This window comes from Mustela lutreola, chromosome 1, assembly GCF_030435805.1.
Source record: "Mustela lutreola isolate mMusLut2 chromosome 1, mMusLut2.pri, whole genome shotgun sequence".
Taxonomy (NCBI): domain Eukaryota; kingdom Metazoa; phylum Chordata; class Mammalia; order Carnivora; family Mustelidae; genus Mustela; species Mustela lutreola.
In genome coordinates this window covers 133,756,474-133,773,472 of record NC_081290.1, presented here as the reverse complement: position 1 = coordinate 133,773,472, position 16,999 = coordinate 133,756,474, and the positions used below count along the sequence as shown (strand labels likewise).

At 42.1% G+C, this 16,999-nt stretch overlaps 1 protein-coding gene across 5 annotated transcripts in view; it reads left to right on the top strand.

The window, feature by feature from the left end:
* The window catches only part of MARCHF1 (membrane associated ring-CH-type finger 1), a 922,254-nt gene that overhangs the window by 899,640 nt on the left and 5,615 nt on the right, over positions 1-16,999 (top strand). For all 5 annotated transcript variants that reach the window (XM_059174528.1, XM_059174538.1, XM_059174546.1 and 2 more), the window contains one exon: positions 6,204-6,351. In XM_059174528.1, coding sequence (XP_059030511.1) covers positions 6,204-6,351 — 148 coding nt within the window. The remainder of the gene's footprint in view (positions 1-6,203; positions 6,352-16,999) is intronic.

The window sequence follows — 16,999 nt, the reverse complement described above, 5'->3', positions numbered from 1 at the left end:
AGTCAAGAACCAGAAAGTGTTGGGAGTGCTTTATCCAAGGGTTCCAGGGGAGAGAGTACAGAGAAGGTGCAGGAGCCCAGAGAGAGTCGTCTGATTGGCGGTAGCTCATAGTCAAGTTGACTGCTGGTGACTGGTTGTCCTTAGGTCTCCATTTCAGAGCCTTCCAGCATGTATAGGGTTAGATTTGGGTTGGCTTTGGCAGGTTGCCGTGCCATTAGAGCCACCTCAGCCCAGTGGCCTCCTTCTTCAATTAATTTAACACTAACAAGACCCAAGCTGATGCTTCTCGTGAATACTTTTTAAGAACCCCTGCCTTGGGACACAGACCTTACTTACAGAGAACAGACAGATGGTTGCGGAAAGGAAGGCAGGCGGATCAGGAGTGCGGGATGTACGGGCTTTCAGTTATGGAATGACTAAGTCATCAGCATCAAAGGACACAATATAGTCAATGGCCTAATAATGGTGTATGGTGATAGATGGTAGCTACACTTGTGGTGAGCAGAGGGTATGTATAGACTTGTGAATCATTCACTATATTGTACACCTTGAACTAATGTAACATGTCAATTATTCTTCAAACAAACAAACAAACAAACAAAAAAGGAGGGGTGCCTGGGTGGCTCAGTCAGTTAAGCCTCTGCCTTCAGCTCAGGTCAGGATCTCAGGGTCCTGGGATGGAGCTCCACATCCGGCTCCCTGCTGAACCAGGGAACCTGCTTCTCCCCCCTCTCTCACTTCCCCTGCTTGTGCTCTCTTGTTCTGTCAAATAAATAAAATCTTGGAGAAAAAAAAAAGAACTACTGCCCCACACCAGTGGGCCCTCTAGAAACTTCACCAGTAAAGGAAGCTTCAGAACTTTGGCAGGGTTTACTTGCTATCCTCAGGTAGAGTATATCTTACTAAAGCTTGCAGATAATGTAATCAACTTTAAATGTGCTGTCCCGGGTATTATTTTCACGCACATACAGTAAAACTCTACCATATGATCAGTAGGTTCAGAATTTTTTAAGTGTTATAACCAGGAGGGACAGTTAGGTGTGGTTTTGCATTTATGCTGGGTTGCTGAAATGACCGGAAAGAGCTGGGAGCTCCTGAGTCTCCGCAGGGAGAAGGCTTGGTTACTCTTATGGTGTGGACCTGGCGCCACCTAGTGGTTGTTATTTGCTCCACCATTCAATTGACTTCCTGATAATTCTGGTTGCTAAGGCTGTTAAGAAACAAACTGAGGGTTTTGGAGGGGAGAAGGGTGGGGGTTGGGTGAGCCGTGTGGTGGGTATTATGGAGGGCACGTATTGCATGGAGCACTGAGTGTAGTGCATAAACAATGAATTTGGGAACACTGAAAATAAAATAAAATTTTTTAAAAAGTTAGAAAATGTAGCTGGAACTACGTCAAGGAAGAAGAGGAAATGGAGGAGTAAAGCAGTCCCAGCCCTTGTACCTTTCTATTGTGCAAGTGAACTGCATTTATTCTCCACTGATACGAAGATTGACAGCATTCTTATTGGATGGAGTCTTTTATTTTATATTTTAGGACAGAATGCAAATACAAGTAATTATAACCAGAAAACCTGCACAGCTTGATTTAGTGAGCACGAATGGAAAATTGCACAGAAACAATGTTTGCATCAATTTGTACTTCAATTTGGAAGTCCTCAGAACAAATCTAGTTATATATTTCTGAGTGAATAACAGAGCTCTGCTCAATTTTTTTATTGTTGAGGGGTTTCAGTAAGGAACCAAAGGACAAGAACAATAACATACATAGGTACCAAAGACCTAGAGATTGTAAAGCCTACAGCAAGGTGCAAGATCACCTGTGTCAGAGGTGCTAAGATATTGTGAAACTGGCTTGGCCCACTTTAGCTTATCCCCCATTTTGAACGAGTTAAAGAGGACCTGCCAACAGATGGGGGCCAGGCAGGAGCGTTGCCTGGTGTGCTGTGGTGCATGGCTGTCCCTTGCCCCTCAGGGCAGGAAAGGGGTCTGCTGGCTTCTCAGCTACACCAGCTTCCTTGAGTACTCCTGGAGACACATGTGTCCTCTTAAAACTGAGGGACTTGGGGACGGATATTTGACAGGAGCCTGAGTAACCTGAGGAAGAAAGGCAATGGCCCACTGCCCTGCAGCCAGGAGGCAAAAATGAGGCACAGAGAGCTGTGTGTCATCTGTGACAGAACAAGTGCTAACATTTTCTGTGTGCCCATGGGCCAGGCCAACACAGAGTCCTCTCCTAAGTGGACTTAGGAGAACTCTCCAAATGAGAATTTGCACCTGGAACAAGTGCCCAGGCCAGGCTGACACTGCTGCCGAGTGGCAGGTAACCCATCCGGCCACCTGACGCGGGGAAAGCTCTAGTCCGTCCCTTCAGAGAGATTCCAAAGGTCAACATCATACCTGGGCTCATGTGGACCTCGGCACACACTGCTTCATAAAACTGGACACGGGGCACAAAGGCTGTGTGCATCTGGACAGATTATCACTGTCCTGTCACAAAACCTTTGGTGAAGTGGTATTTAAATTTCAGCATCCCAAATATTAAATCAGAGCCCCTTCACAGCAGCTTTGTTAAAGTAAGATTTCTATCCTTGCCCTCTCAATTCCTCAGTGCACAGCCTTGAAAAATGCATTCACACTTCAGCTACAAACGTGAAAACACGAGGAGATGGCTGAACATTTTACAAAACACAGGGATTACTGTTGGCGCTCTGTGCTGAGTACTGGGTGCAGTGATGTCGTCTTTAGGGAGAGGGCGCTGTGGCATTGCACTTACCTGTGTGCTGCCTCCAATTCCGGAGCAGTCCTGTTAAGAATTTGTAAGGGAAAGCAGGAGAGTCTGATGGTCCCTTTACACTTCACTTCCCCTTAAAAGGCTGGGGAGCTCAGGAAGTGACAGCTTAGGAGAGTCTAGTGTCTGGAAGCAGAAGGAGTCTTTAAAAATGGCTTGGTCCAGCCCTGTCAGCCCCATGGGTATTTCTTTCTCTGAGGCTCATTACATTTGAAGAATGTGTTTCAGCCACTCCGTCAAAATACTCCTTAGATCAAAGAAGACACAATTCTTAAGGCTCTTTTTCAAGCCAGTTTTGCAAATGAGGGTTGATTTGGTCTGGATATTCTGTTTACTGAAAGTATTTTCATCCCCTTGGAACATTTGGGAAATTTGAATATGTAAAGCCAATTTTCTGCACCATCCTGCATTTTTTATTGACTATAAGGTAATTCACAAAAGTTATTAAATCACAAAATGCTATTGCCAAATGATAATATTCTATTTTATAATTAGGCTATTCAGACGAACGTGACAATGGATGGGTGACAAAAAAGAATTTCAAAAATCAATCTTTCACAAAATTGGAGCGAACTTAGGATAAAAGCTAAAATACACGTACTAAAATCTTCTCAGTTCAATGCTGATTAATTAAAAACAGATCTTAGATTGAAGCACCTGGTTTTCCCAGAGCTGCATTACCAAGATTTCTCCATTATTTATTTGGAATAATATACAAAATATAGTCTAAGGGAAAAAGAGTTCAAGGTGAAGTGTAAAATTTTTATTTCGCTCTAAGAGCCCCTTACAAGGAAAACAGTGTTGACGATGAGCCAGTAGGAGGGGAATGGATGGTGCTTGGAAATGAAACATTTATTTCTCTAAAGTGTTTCCCAAGCTTTCTGGAGCGTGATGATCAGGCACTGAGTCCTGTACTTTTCTTACTAATGAAATTATAGGATCTTAATTGTCAGACTGGAAGGGAAGTTAGGAAGTATTCATTTAATTCTTTTATCAGGAATTGCATTTGACAGCAAGTAGCTGAGTCCTGAAAAGCAATAGCTCAATCAGGCAGAGCTTTATTTTCCTCCCATATAAGTGGGCATCTAGAAATGAAACATGGCTTGTTGGACTGAGGTCTCCCCAGTTCTCAAGAATTTTCCTTGAGGTTGCAAGGTGGCTATTGGGACTCCCACCATTAATTATGAATTCCAGGTAACAAAATAGGAAGAAGGGGCAGCTCCTGTGTCTGGAAGACAAAAACTCGATGCCCCAGTAGAGAGCCATCTCATCTCATTGGTGGAAACCAGTCATTGCCCACTTCTGCTGGGGAAGGTTGGAAAGCAGCTTCTAGCTGGGCAAGATGCCAACCCTCACAGAATGAGTCTGTTGGGAAAGGAAAAAGGGAAGAATGTATCCTCCTCCCAAACCTCTCCATCACAACCTAGGCCACAATCTGCCACTTGTGGAGATGAGAAAACTGGCCCAGAGAAGTTAAGCAATTTCACTCATGTCTCCAAGTGGGTGACACTGCCAGGACTTACAGAGCAGTAACATATGCCCTCTTGCTTTTGGCTGAGTTGGGCATGGAATTATATGTGGGAGCCCTGGTAAAGGAATAGGGTCCTCTGAAGTTCTAAAGCTTTTGTTTTAGTGAGAGCATAATAAGAATGGAAAATATGATGATTTCTTAAAAGTTTGGCACATCAGTTCACCTCCAATAAGATCACAGGGATTTGATTTTTCTTTAGAAATAGTACAAAAAGCCATTAAAAAGAAAAACTGAAATCTTGCCATTTGCAACAGCATGGATGGAACTAGAGGGTATTATGCTAAGTGAAATAAGTTAATCAGAGAAAGGCAATTATCATATGATCTCAGAATTTGAGAAAGAAGACAAAGGATCATAGGGGAAGGGAGGGAAAAGTGAATCAAGATGAAACCAGAGACGGAGACAAACCATAAGAGACTCATAATCTCAGGAAACAAACTGAGGGTTGTTGGGGGGTTGTAGGGGAGGGATGGGGTGGCTGGGTTATCGACATCAGGGAGGGTATGTGCTATATGGTGAGTGCTGTGAATTGTGTAAGCCTGATGAATCACAGACCTGTACCCCTGAAACAAATAATACATTATACGGTAAAAAAAAAAACAAAAACAAAAACAAAAAGAAAGAAAGAAATAGTGCAAAGAAAACTAAAGACGCAATTCCTAACACAGAAATGAAATGATACAGTAGGTGTCAAGGCATTCAGATTTTGAGAGTGTGTTTCTCCAAAGTAAATAATGGACACATTCCTTCATAAACCTGAACTTGACAATGTAAAAATTGTGACCCTCAGGGCACCTGTGTGGCTCAGTGGCTTAAAGCCTCTGCCTTCAGCTCAGGTCATGATCTCAGGGTCCTGAAATCGAGTCCCACATCGGGCTCTCTGCTGGGCAGGGAGCCTGCTTCCCCTTCTCTCTGCCTGCCTCTCTGCCTACTTGTGATCTCTCTCTCTGTCAAATAAATAAAATCTTAAAAAAAAAAAAATTGTGGCCCTCTTCTGTCCCTGGAGGGAGCAGCCCTCTACTTTCTGAGGAGTGTTTGACTAAGGGACAGTGATTTTGAGAGTAATAGTAGCAACAAATCAAGACTATGCTTCAAAGGATGATTTTTCTCCCATTACCTAGATGATAAAATGTGTTCTCTAGAACAAGGGCTGTTAGCAGATGGTAACTTTCTCTCACAGATATTATTCAGCCATTCAAACACTTGTTAATGTATATGTTCAAGAATGCAACACTGTATTCAGTTAAGTATTCATCCAAAAAGAGTCTATTTATTACTACTTATAGTCTAGTACCACAAGGAGGTGATATGCAGAAACCTGAAAGGAAATGTTTTCTAAAAATTGTCCAACTGTAAAACTATCTCATCTGTGTCACAAATAAGGAGACTACAGGCTAGTGAAACAGAAATTACTTGATTAATTTGTTTGGAGAACAGGAAGATATTTGTTTTCATTTTAATATATATTTAAGTTATATATAACTCCAGGGGTTATGATTCCATATCTTTGCCACATAAGACTTATTTGAATGTTGTCATGTTGTGTGAAATTGTGGATATTTTATGTTTTTCCTCCATTCGTGGTGTATGTCTGGGATATAAAAGGGGAGCAAAATTCCCTAGCTAGAAACTCAGTGTTGGGGCTCCTGGGTGGCTCAGTGGGTTAAAGCCTCTGCTTTCAGCTCCGGTCATGATCCCAGGGTCCTGGGATCCAGCCCCACATGGGGGGGGGGGGTGTCTCTGCTCAGCAGGGAGCCTGCTTCCCCCTCTCTCTCTGCCTGTCTCTCTGCCTACTTGTGATCTGTCAAATAAATAAAATCTTTAAAAAAAAAAAAAAGAAAGAAAGAAAAAAGAAACTCAGTGATTCATTTATGATTGCAGTGGGAGAAACTACAGATGACCACGAGCGAAAGGAGGAAAATATTCTGCTCTGTCACATTCCACGTAATTGCAATCACCTGTGTGGTTTGGTCTTTGTATGTATTAATAGATCGGACGGCAGAGGAAATCAAGCAAGGCAATGATAATGGTAAGAGCACGTCTCATTTCCTTTTTCTCCTCTTGGATTCTCTGGTGACACCAGAGGTGGGCGGGGATCCTATTTCCCTGTTAGATCTTCAAGTGTGATACACCAGCAAAAGACAGTACCAGCAATTGTCTTCTCCAGTTATGTTATAAATACTTGGATCAGATATCCAGGGTTCCCCAGCTGAGATACAAGATTCATCAAGTCTAGTAAACCTCAGTAGGGACAAATATAGAGAAGCCATCCATCACTTCAGGCTTTTCAGGAGCTAAGGATCCTGTTCTGCCTGATGTGAAAAGACAAACAGTTGTGAAAGTGGAAGGGTTTTTTTTTTTTTTTCCATTTTATTTAATTCACCATAGTTGTTGCTTCTTTTAAAACATGAGTAAGATGATACTCTGGTAGAGAATATGTTGTAGTTTATCAATTAGTACCATATAATTTGATTGAGTAGATTAACACTATTGTTTGAAAATTAAGCCATGCTGAGTTAAATTGTGAAGGATGATGTCAAATCTGCAAAGAAAGACATTTAAAAATCGTTAAGACAGATTCCAATACCTGAAATGGATAGGTTCTTTGAAATAGAGGGGAAAAGAGGTGGTCTATCTTTACTTTTGGTACTCAGCTCATTTCTCATCAGGCCCTATCCGCTTCTGTGTGTGGCCTAAATCAAAGCTGGTAAAAAAAAAAAGTGAGAAAAATTACCTGAACCACCCCCACCGTTCACCCTGGGGAAAAAAAAAAAAAATCCCACAATATTAGGCCACTGGTGAATTTAAGAGAAATTGTTCAGATGCTAATACTGTAAGTTTAGAGTGTTCTAAAGTGTGCCTCCCTAAAAAAAAGAAAAAAAAAGAAAAACCGAAAGAAAGAAAAAGGGGAGAGGAAGTGGGGGAATGAAAGAGGGAAAAGAATATCAATAGGGAAAGTTGTTATTCTGCATTTCTTTGTCTGGATTCAGTAACACAAGGGACGGATGGTCCATGCTTACGCTTGCCCGCATGGTGGCAGCAGTGAGCAGCGGCAAGCGCTCTCCGGGGCGCTGCAGAAGCCCGGTGGGATGAAGGGACTGTGAGAACCTGTCTGGTCGGATGCGCGGGGACGTGGTTTACGTAGTTTAAGTGTGTGTGTGGGCGGGGGGTGGGGGGGATGGGTGACGGACCTGCAGTTCTCGCTCTCCTGAATGAGAATAAAAGCTAGAAAAACAGGTGCGGGAGGTTTTGTTGTTTTTCAGTTCAAAATTACATTGACATCTACAATTCTTGAGCGTTTACAACTACATTCTACATTATTCCTGAGATACTGGACTAAAAAATGTCTGTTACATCCCTATTAATAAGTTTCCTGAGGATAGGACCCCCTTCCCCTTTTTATTTAACCCAAGTCCCTATAGTTACAGGTACAGCCCCAAACTAAGTAACAGAAAGTGTGCCATTCACACAGCAGTGTGTCCTGTCCTAGGCACCTGTCCTAGACATAACAAGAAGCAATCATGAATCCTTCATATGTAGACAGTTCTGAACCTCTCTCTCTCACATTACTCAATCCTACCTCTGAGACAGAGTAGGATCATTCATCCTGCCGTGAACAGGACTATCTCAGCTTCAGCCATCAGAGTCTCCAGAACCCAAGAAACCCATGAACCCAAGCTTCCTTCCATTTATCTCATTCTACCTGCTCATTCTCTAGTTCCCTTGGATACCCATGCCTTCCGTTGTCATTTCCATGTTGGTAACCAAGCCACACATTTATCTCCAGCTCATACTGCACTCCATCCAGATCATGCATCTACCTCCTGAACCTCTCCATTTAAAGGTATTCCAAGCGATACACGGTGGCTCAGTCGTTAAGCATCTGTCTTTGACTCAGGTCCTGATCCCAGGGTTCTGGGATTGGGCTCCCTGCTCTTTGGGAAGCCTGTTCTACCTCTCCCACTTCCCCTGCTTGTGTTCCCTCTCTTGCTGTCTCTCTCTGTCAAAAAAATAAATAAAATCTTATTTTTTTTAAATAAATAAGGGTTTTCCAAGCACCCCAAACTTAGTGGGTCCAAGCTCATTATCTACTGCCACTGACCACCCTAACACCTGTGAGGAGACATTACTAACACCTGTTACCAAATCCAGTCAGGTTTTCATTCCTCATCTCCCTCTCCCCTGCTTCCACCCTCATTCAGTCACCAGATCTTATTACTCTACCTCGTAGGCCTCTGGAATCTGTCCTGTCTCTCCTTTCCCACTGCTCTCATCCTTTTGCAAACTCTCCTATCTTTTACTTGAAAACTGCAACAGCTTCTTTACTGGACTTTCTCCATTTCTGTCCACCTTTAACCCAAGCTCAATAATGTACTCACTGCAAATTTACAAAAATTTACGCATCTCATTACACCCTATACCTAGTCATTACTCTTAAAAGACATCCAAAATTCTTCAGTGGGACTGTACTGTCCCCACCCCACCCCGCCATGACCTGGTTGTAGCCATTTATTGTGAACATTCCGTCAGCTCTGCAGATCTATGTCTGGATCCTTGCTCAGTATTTCCCTCGGAATGAAACCTTTCCTCCATCTTCTGCCCACCACACACTCAGACAGTGTTTCTGTGTTCTCACACACCTCCCTAACCCCTACAGCGTTTGCAGTTTACCTCAAATATCACCCTTCTGGGACACCTGGTTCGGCTCTCTCAGCTAGAATAATTGGTACTATGACAGTGGTTCTCAAAATGTGGTCCCTGGGACCCACGGCATCCACATCACTGGGCACTTGTTAGAAATGGAAATTCTTGGCCTCTCCACACCCCAGACTTCTGGATCAGAAATTCTGAGGATGGAGCCCAGCAATTTGTGCTTAAGAAGCAAAGAGGTGGGCTGCCTGGGTGGCTCAGTGGGTTAAGCCTCTGCCTTCAGCTCAGGTCATGATCTCAGGGTCCTGGGATCAAGTCCCGCATCAGGCTCTCTGCTAGGCAGGGAGCCTGCTCCTTCCTCTCTCTCTCTACTTGTGATCTCTCTCTGTCAAATAAATAAAATCTTTAAATTAAAAAAAAAAAAAAAGCAAAGAGGTGATTCTGATGTCCTCTAAGTGTTGAGAACCATGTGCTCACCTAGCATCCTACACTTACTCTGCCCCACCCCCAATGACTCCATTTTTTACTGCATATTTGAATTACTGGGAGTTTCTAGACCCTACAAAGCCCAAGTCTCATCCCCAGAGATTTAGCTTTAATTATCCCTTATGTCATTCTTTTTCAGACATGTTATGAAGCTCTGCCCTACCAGGGAACTTACCACACACCATTGTAGTTGCTCATTTAATTGTAATTCTCCTGACACCAATAGAATGAGCTCAGAGCAGGCCCCGCAGTGTCTGTCTTGCTCATCACCAGCACATCAGGTGAACACTGCGCCGAGGGTACTAGTCAACTTTGTAGAAGGAATGATGAAGTGTGAATGCCTCAGACCCACACTTTCCTACCTTTTATCTTTCTTTTAGGATTTTTCTTCAAAATGTTTTGGCTTTTTCCTTTCTCAGTCCTGGGAGGATGCAGGATCTCAGACCAGAGTCTCCCAATGAATTGTCACTCAGGGCCCTCAGTCAGATTTCCCAAAAGAAGAGCTTGAATGATAACCGAAGGCTGGCTTTATATATAGTCAAGGGTCAGCTTTCTGCTATACACTTTTCAAAGTTATTTTCAGTTTCTTAACAGCAAGTGAAAATGAGATAACTTTTGTCTTCAAAAGCTCTTCAGGGCTTTTGAATTAAGAAGGAAGGTATTTATCAGGAAGCAGTGTCCATGACTATCCCTCCAAAGCCACTGGTCAGGAGGACAGCACCTAACTCAGGTAATTTCCGATGGAAACTATAGTGACTTCTGCAAAGGGAATCATCTGTCCTTATGTCCAAGTTGTATTTAAAACGTGACTTCCCAAAGCTCACATTTCATGGGTCGTGTGGGCATCTCTGTCAGTTGGGATTATGTTCAACTCCCTTTGGCACTTTGGGACCGTGAGGGCTAAGCCTGGATTTACTTTTAAAATTTGAAAAAACTGCTTAATTTAAAAGCCAAAATATTTTAAATCTGCCTTGAAAACCTTCAAAAACACTTGACGAGGAACAAATTGTCCTCCTTTAACCCAAATTGAGATTGGATGTAAAACAGCAAAATTTTTTGTATTGTAATAACAATAGTGGAGAGAAAAAAAATTCATGCGTTTTTAATGGTTGTTCTTTTAAACTAAATAAGTCTGCTGCCCGACAGCTCTTTCACTTTTAAAAAAAATTTTTTTAAAAGAATTTATTTATTTATTCGACAGACAGAGATCACAAGTAGGCAGAGAGGCAGGCAGAGAGAGAGGAGGAAGCAGGCTCCCTGCTGAGCAGAGAGCCCCATGCAGGGCTGGATCCCAGGACCCTGAGATCATGAACTGAGCCAAAAGCAGAGGCTTAACCCACTGAGCCACTCAGGTACCACCCTGCTCTTTTACTTTTCTATCACCTGTAATGACAAAGAAATTAAAAAAAAAAAAAAAAAATCAGAGTCTCGGTATTTAAAACTTTAACACCCTGGATTACCCATCGCCAGCTCTAATTTGGGAGAGCAATCCTCCCTCTGCCTTATCTTTACATACTCTAAAAAATGCTCCAGTATACTATTTGTGCGTTGCGGGGTGGGGGGCGAGGGGGGGACACAGAAACACAGACCAGGAAAACACAACCGTTTATACTGGTAGAGAGACTGTAGGTGCAGATCAGTTTTTAATGGAAGTACAGCTGACAGAATATGTTTAACATGTACAGCAGCGTGATTAGACAATTCTGTGATTTCAAAATGCTCATACAGTTAAGGGCAGTTACCCTCTGTCACCACACAAAGCTATTACTGGCCTGTAGTAATCCCCATGCTGCACTTGTCATCTCCGTGACTTCTTGTAAGTGGGACTCGATGCCTCCCCTCACCTGCTCCTGCTTTCCTCCCATCCCTCCCCTCTGGCAACCACAGATGAATACCACTGTATTCATCAGTCTATTTCTGGCTTTTGTTTGTTTAGTTTTGTTTTTTAGATTCCACATATAATTGAAATCCTATGGCAGGTGCAAATTTTAGCCTTGCCCCAGAACTATTTAAATGCGTACACCGCAAGGGAATGACATAACAATTTTTTTTTTTTCATATAACTGACTCTCTTGTGAGCCTCTGCATATCTCCAGGGCAAGGGTCTTGCTTCGTTATTCAGGGAGCATTTAGTATTGCTAGAGGTTCAGAGAACTGCTGCCAGCTCTGGCTGACCCCAGCAGATGACGACTATGGCTGGTGCTATATTCTTTGACTGTTAACATCTGCTTCGAGGAGGTCTTCAAAATCACTTCCCAGCAATTCGTACAATGTGTTCCTTTGAGCCCTGCTGGTTAAGCATTCCTTTTTGTATGTAATTATATGTGCTGTTACTGTTAAGCCAAATATGATAAACACTGACTTGAGCTCCTTGTTAGAAGGCCAGGGTATAGTTCTTCCTTGGTCACGGACCACTTACCTTGAATGAAATAACCACTCTGACACTCAAATTTCTCATTTGTAAACCTAAGTTGGACTGAATACCCTTCAAAGGTTCTTTCTGAGCCATTTTTCAAAGACACCAAGAACTTGACCTTGCATCAAATAAACTGAAACACTGTGTTTATACAAACAGTGCACATATATATTTGCATAATTTAAATATATTTATATATTTTTGTTATATATATTCATATTTGTATATATTTATGTATTCGTATCTTTACTCATGGTGAATATTACCATTAAAACAAGCTAAGAAACATGTTACAAATATGTGAAACAGTTTTTTTTTTTAAATAATTTATGCAACCAAAGAGAAGCAACCAGGACAAAAGGAGAAAACCACCCCCCACCCAGCCCTACCACTCATACACACCCTTACACAAACACATTTTATAACTCTGCATAACCTAAACACCCAGCCAAAAATATCCCAACTTACCGATGAGATGCTTTTTCTAAGTATATATTGTCCCTGTAGCTGATAAATGAGACACGTTCTCTTCTGCTGCTTAAGTCTTTTTAGACACAGCACACTCCCGGTGTTTCCAGTTACATGATGTGCTATACGTAAGGTAGGCAGAATACTCGGAGAGTCTCAATTTAAAAGATGGAGGAGAGTGTAGAGATCACTGTTTTAAAGATGAGGAAGTAATTTGCCTCATTTGCAGCTTTACTATAAACACCCACCTGGGAGCTTATGGTTTACCCAATTTGACTTAAAGAGAAAAGAAAGAAAGAAGATGTTACAGGTGACCCTGCATGTGTTCCTCCAGTGGAGAGAGCTGGGAAATATATTTTATGAGAAACAATATAGCTAGACAAGAAATGAGTTTGAGTCAAAAGTAGATCCATCCCAGTTTACAAACCATTGCTCTTGTACTCTGAAAGTGTGGCATCAATATTCCCTAACAAATAATACACACAGTTCCACTTCAACATTTCAGGACCTTTTCGTTGATTTTCAGTGAGATTTCCGAGCTTTTCTCTGTGAAGGGAATTACCAGCTGGGAAGGATGCCCAGCGCCACAGGGTGAGGAGCTGGAGTGCAGACTAAATACCGCGGCCTGTCTGGCAGCTGACTGGACTTTCTTCTCCCCTCGTTCTGGAGATTTTCATTGCCTGGAGTCCAGATGGGACATCCAAAGGTTGAAGCCCATCCAAGTCAGAAAGGTCTTAGTTGTAGGCACCAGGGAAAGCTTTGCTCTTGATCTACAACTCAGAGCAGCCAAAGATATGTAGCATTTAAATCACTCAGCAACAATAACCTGCATTTACCCAGCACCTTCTACGTCAAGAACTATTCATTTAATCCACACTAACAGCCTGCTGAGGTAAATACTTCCACTACCTTCATTTTTAACTCATCAGTTATCTTCTGCCGTATCACAAACTATCCCCAAACTTACTGACTTCAAACCACACGCATGTATTGCAGTCCGAATTCTGCAGACTGGCTGAATGTTTCTCCTGGCCAGGGCCTGCCCGGCTGCTCTCCGAGGGTTCACCTCTGTGTCTGCCAGGAGCTGGCATGTGGGTTGGCTGCTGTATCATCAGCAGGGCCGCCTCTACCTGTCTCGCAGTGGTCACGCTGTTGGCCAGATGATACAAATAACTGAGCTGTGTTTTTCATCACACAAGACTTGATGGTCCTGCCTTCTTTACATGGCTCTTCGTGTTTAAAAGAGTAGCAAGAGAGGAAACCACACACACAAGGGGAACAACTGGGAAGTGTCTGATGTGTTGTATTTGCTATTGTCCTACTGGCCCAAACAAGTCATGTGCCATGTGCAGCCACAGCCAGAGTCAAGGAGAGCGGGGGATAGGAACCAAGGGACCCAGTTACAGGGAGGCAAGAGCCAAATGGGAGTATTTCTGAACAAGCTACCAACGATGAGCAAACTGAGACCAAAGAGAATACCAGATAACAGGCTCTCCATACCTCAAGGAAATAAAACAACGATCTGAATTAGGATGAAGATGTAAAGACTGACGTGGCTGATTGTTAGGCATTAAATCCATAATCCTTGGGGCCCCTGGGGTGGCTCAGTCTGTTGAGCATCTGACTCTTGAACTCCGCTCAGGTCTTACTCTCAGAATTGTGGTTAAGTTTGACTCCCATGTTGGACTATCTAAAACAAACAAACAAAGACCATAATCCTCAGGAATGAGTGGCGATTTTACATAGGAAAAGTCTTTGAGAAGCCATTAACTGTAATAAGGGATACCCTGTTGGGGTTTGGTCTGCAAAGCAATTAAGTAAAAGTTTCAATTATTTGGGATATAGGTATTTCTTAGTCAGGAAGGAGGGGGCTTCTGGGAATGAAAATGAAGTAATAGTGATTGTAAATGAGATAAAAGACAGTTTATCAATAAGCTATAGTCTCAGGTTCCTGAGGGGAAAGTGCCCTTAAATAGTCCCAATCCATGTCTCCTCACCCAATGGAGAATGCAATGAGGAATATCGGAAAGAATTTTTTTATGTGAAAAAACAATTTACAAATTGCACTCTTTCATTCATTTTTATTTTTTATTCAAATTCTAGAAATAATTACTTTATCTGGTATCCCCAAGTTTTCCTCTCTGGCTTCCTAGAAGAATCTTGCACAGACTCAGAATCCCAAGAGCCTATGATGAGCTGAAAGCTGCATTTGCTTTTTTATGCCTGACAGAGTTTTACTTGCTCTTTAAATAAACTTCCCTACAACTGAGGGCTGGTTTCTGGGGCTCTGGTAGCAGTGCACATTCAGGCAGATATAATGTGGCATTTTGATTCATCTAACTCTACTTTATGAAGTCTTCATTATCATATCACAGGTCAAATCTACAGACCCATCTTAAGCCTTTCACAGAAAACCTATTAGCATGCTGATTGTCTGGGGAAGATAGTGCAGCCCTCCAGGACTGCGTCACATACACGCAATTAGAGAAAGGAGGCCTGGAAGAATTTCTATTTAAAGAATTTAAAGAATTTATTTAAAGAATTTATATTTCTATTTAAAGAATATCTTTCTTTCTATTTAAAGAATTTATCTATTATTTATTTGACTAATAGATCTATTAGATCTATTAGTCAAATCTAATATTTAGCTCTATTTAATAGAGTCAAATTTATCTATTTATCTATTATGAGGGATGAGAAAAGACTTCCATTTCCTTAGGAAATGGTTGTGGACAAGGATGCCTGGGTGGTTCAGTTGGTTAAGCGCCTGCCTTCAGCTCAGCGTCCTGGGAGTCCTGGGATCGAGCCCTGTGTTGGGCTTCCTGCTCAGTTGGGAGTCTGTTTCTCTCTCTTCCTCTGCCTGCCACTCCCCCTGCTTTCTCTCTCTCTCTCTCTCCGACAAATAAAATCTGGAAGGAAAGAAGGAAGGAAGAAAAGTGGTTGTGGGCAGAAAACCTGCTCCTCTAAGCTCCTTCAATTCCCGCCCAAGAATTTCTAAGCAGTGTTTCCCGTTAACATTTAGGAGGAAGTGATGTAGATAGTTAATTCCTAAACTTACAGAAACTCCTGAAGAAAGATCCCAAGCACAAAGAAAGAAGTACATACAGTCCTTGGGTTTCAGAGAAATGAACAGATGGGAGAATGGCTTCAAGTTGGATTTTCCAAATTCCTCTTCCAACCTGGGCCAGTATAAACACCTCTGTGCTCTTGGCATTTCCAAGGTCAGGTTCCAACTTCAAATATGTATCAGTGAGGACAAAGAACTCCTTCTTTACACAAAGGATCCACAAGGAACAAGATTGTGTGCCTTCTCTTTCCTACCACCCTTCCTTATTGTGTACATTCCTTCTTCTGTACAGAAGACAGCATAGAACTAGTCCAACAAGGTTGAGTATGAAGACAATTTGCTGATTCTCAATAATAAGGAAGTAAACATACCTTACCAATGGAAACATTCTCAGAAATCCACTTAGCCCCATGTGTTAGCATCTCTTCTCATGGCATCCTTATAGTGAGTTTTCCAAGATAAAATCTTATACCTGCTCAATAATATCTTTATAGAGAACAAAAATCTTGCCCACTTAGCCAGAGGCAAAGAGAAAGATCAGACTGTCTCTGAGAGAAGATAGTCATGTGAAAAATGGGTTTGCACCCAAATAGCTTCTGGATGTGGGGTGGGGAGATACTCCATACTCTAAACTTTGTTTAGAATATATATATGGGAATATATGGAGGGCTTTGACTTCCCAAACATATGAAGGAAGAATGACTAGGGGAGAAGAAACTGACTCAGAGAACGTTGTGAAAGAAAGTGGAAGGATCAGACTGAAGAACCAGACTGTCTTCCAGAAATGACAGAGAAAATGGCTAGTTACTCCTGGCCCAGATTCTCAGGTATATTCTGGATTCTCGTCATGATTTCAGGAAGGAGAGTTGAGTCTTCAGATCATAACACCCATGAAACATAGCTTTGTGGACAAGTGAAGAAAGGCTGGCACCTCCAGTTATATTGAAAAGACTGAGGCAAAGCAATCCAACTTGGAACTTCAAAAGCTTTCTTTCAGCCTTGAAATAGCTACTGAGCGAGGCACTGTGGAAAACAAAGACCAACTGGACATAAATTCCGTGCTTCTCAAGATTATGGGGTAGCAAAACAAAAATAACTTATTAGAAAGTTAACTCATGCCATAGGTAGAAGAAATAACTTGAAACTGGAAAAGTGCTAAAATTTATTTCCAGCTGGAAAATGTTGCTGAGCTGGGTTTTGTAGACCTGCAGAAACAAGGAAGCAAAACCACAGGGAAGAAATATCATGGACAAAGCCACAGAAATGGAAAACCTCCAGGCACTTACTGAGAACAGCCAGTAGTGTGATTTAGCAGACAGAGGGGAAAGTTAAACGTAATGCATGGATACCTCTCCCCCCAAAATGGGAGATAAAGTACATGTTTCCTCCAGCTTGCCTGTGGTTAATAAATTCCAAATACATAGAAACTACTGATCAAGAGAGTAGCCAAGAACAAAAATCCTTCTAAATTTGGAGAACTCTAAGATAACTAATTTGCATATTGAATCCTCCCTGAAAATTTCCTAATAAAGAAGTTTAAGTGATTATCTTCCCCAAGAATTCTCAACCTCAGCACTATTGACATTTTGG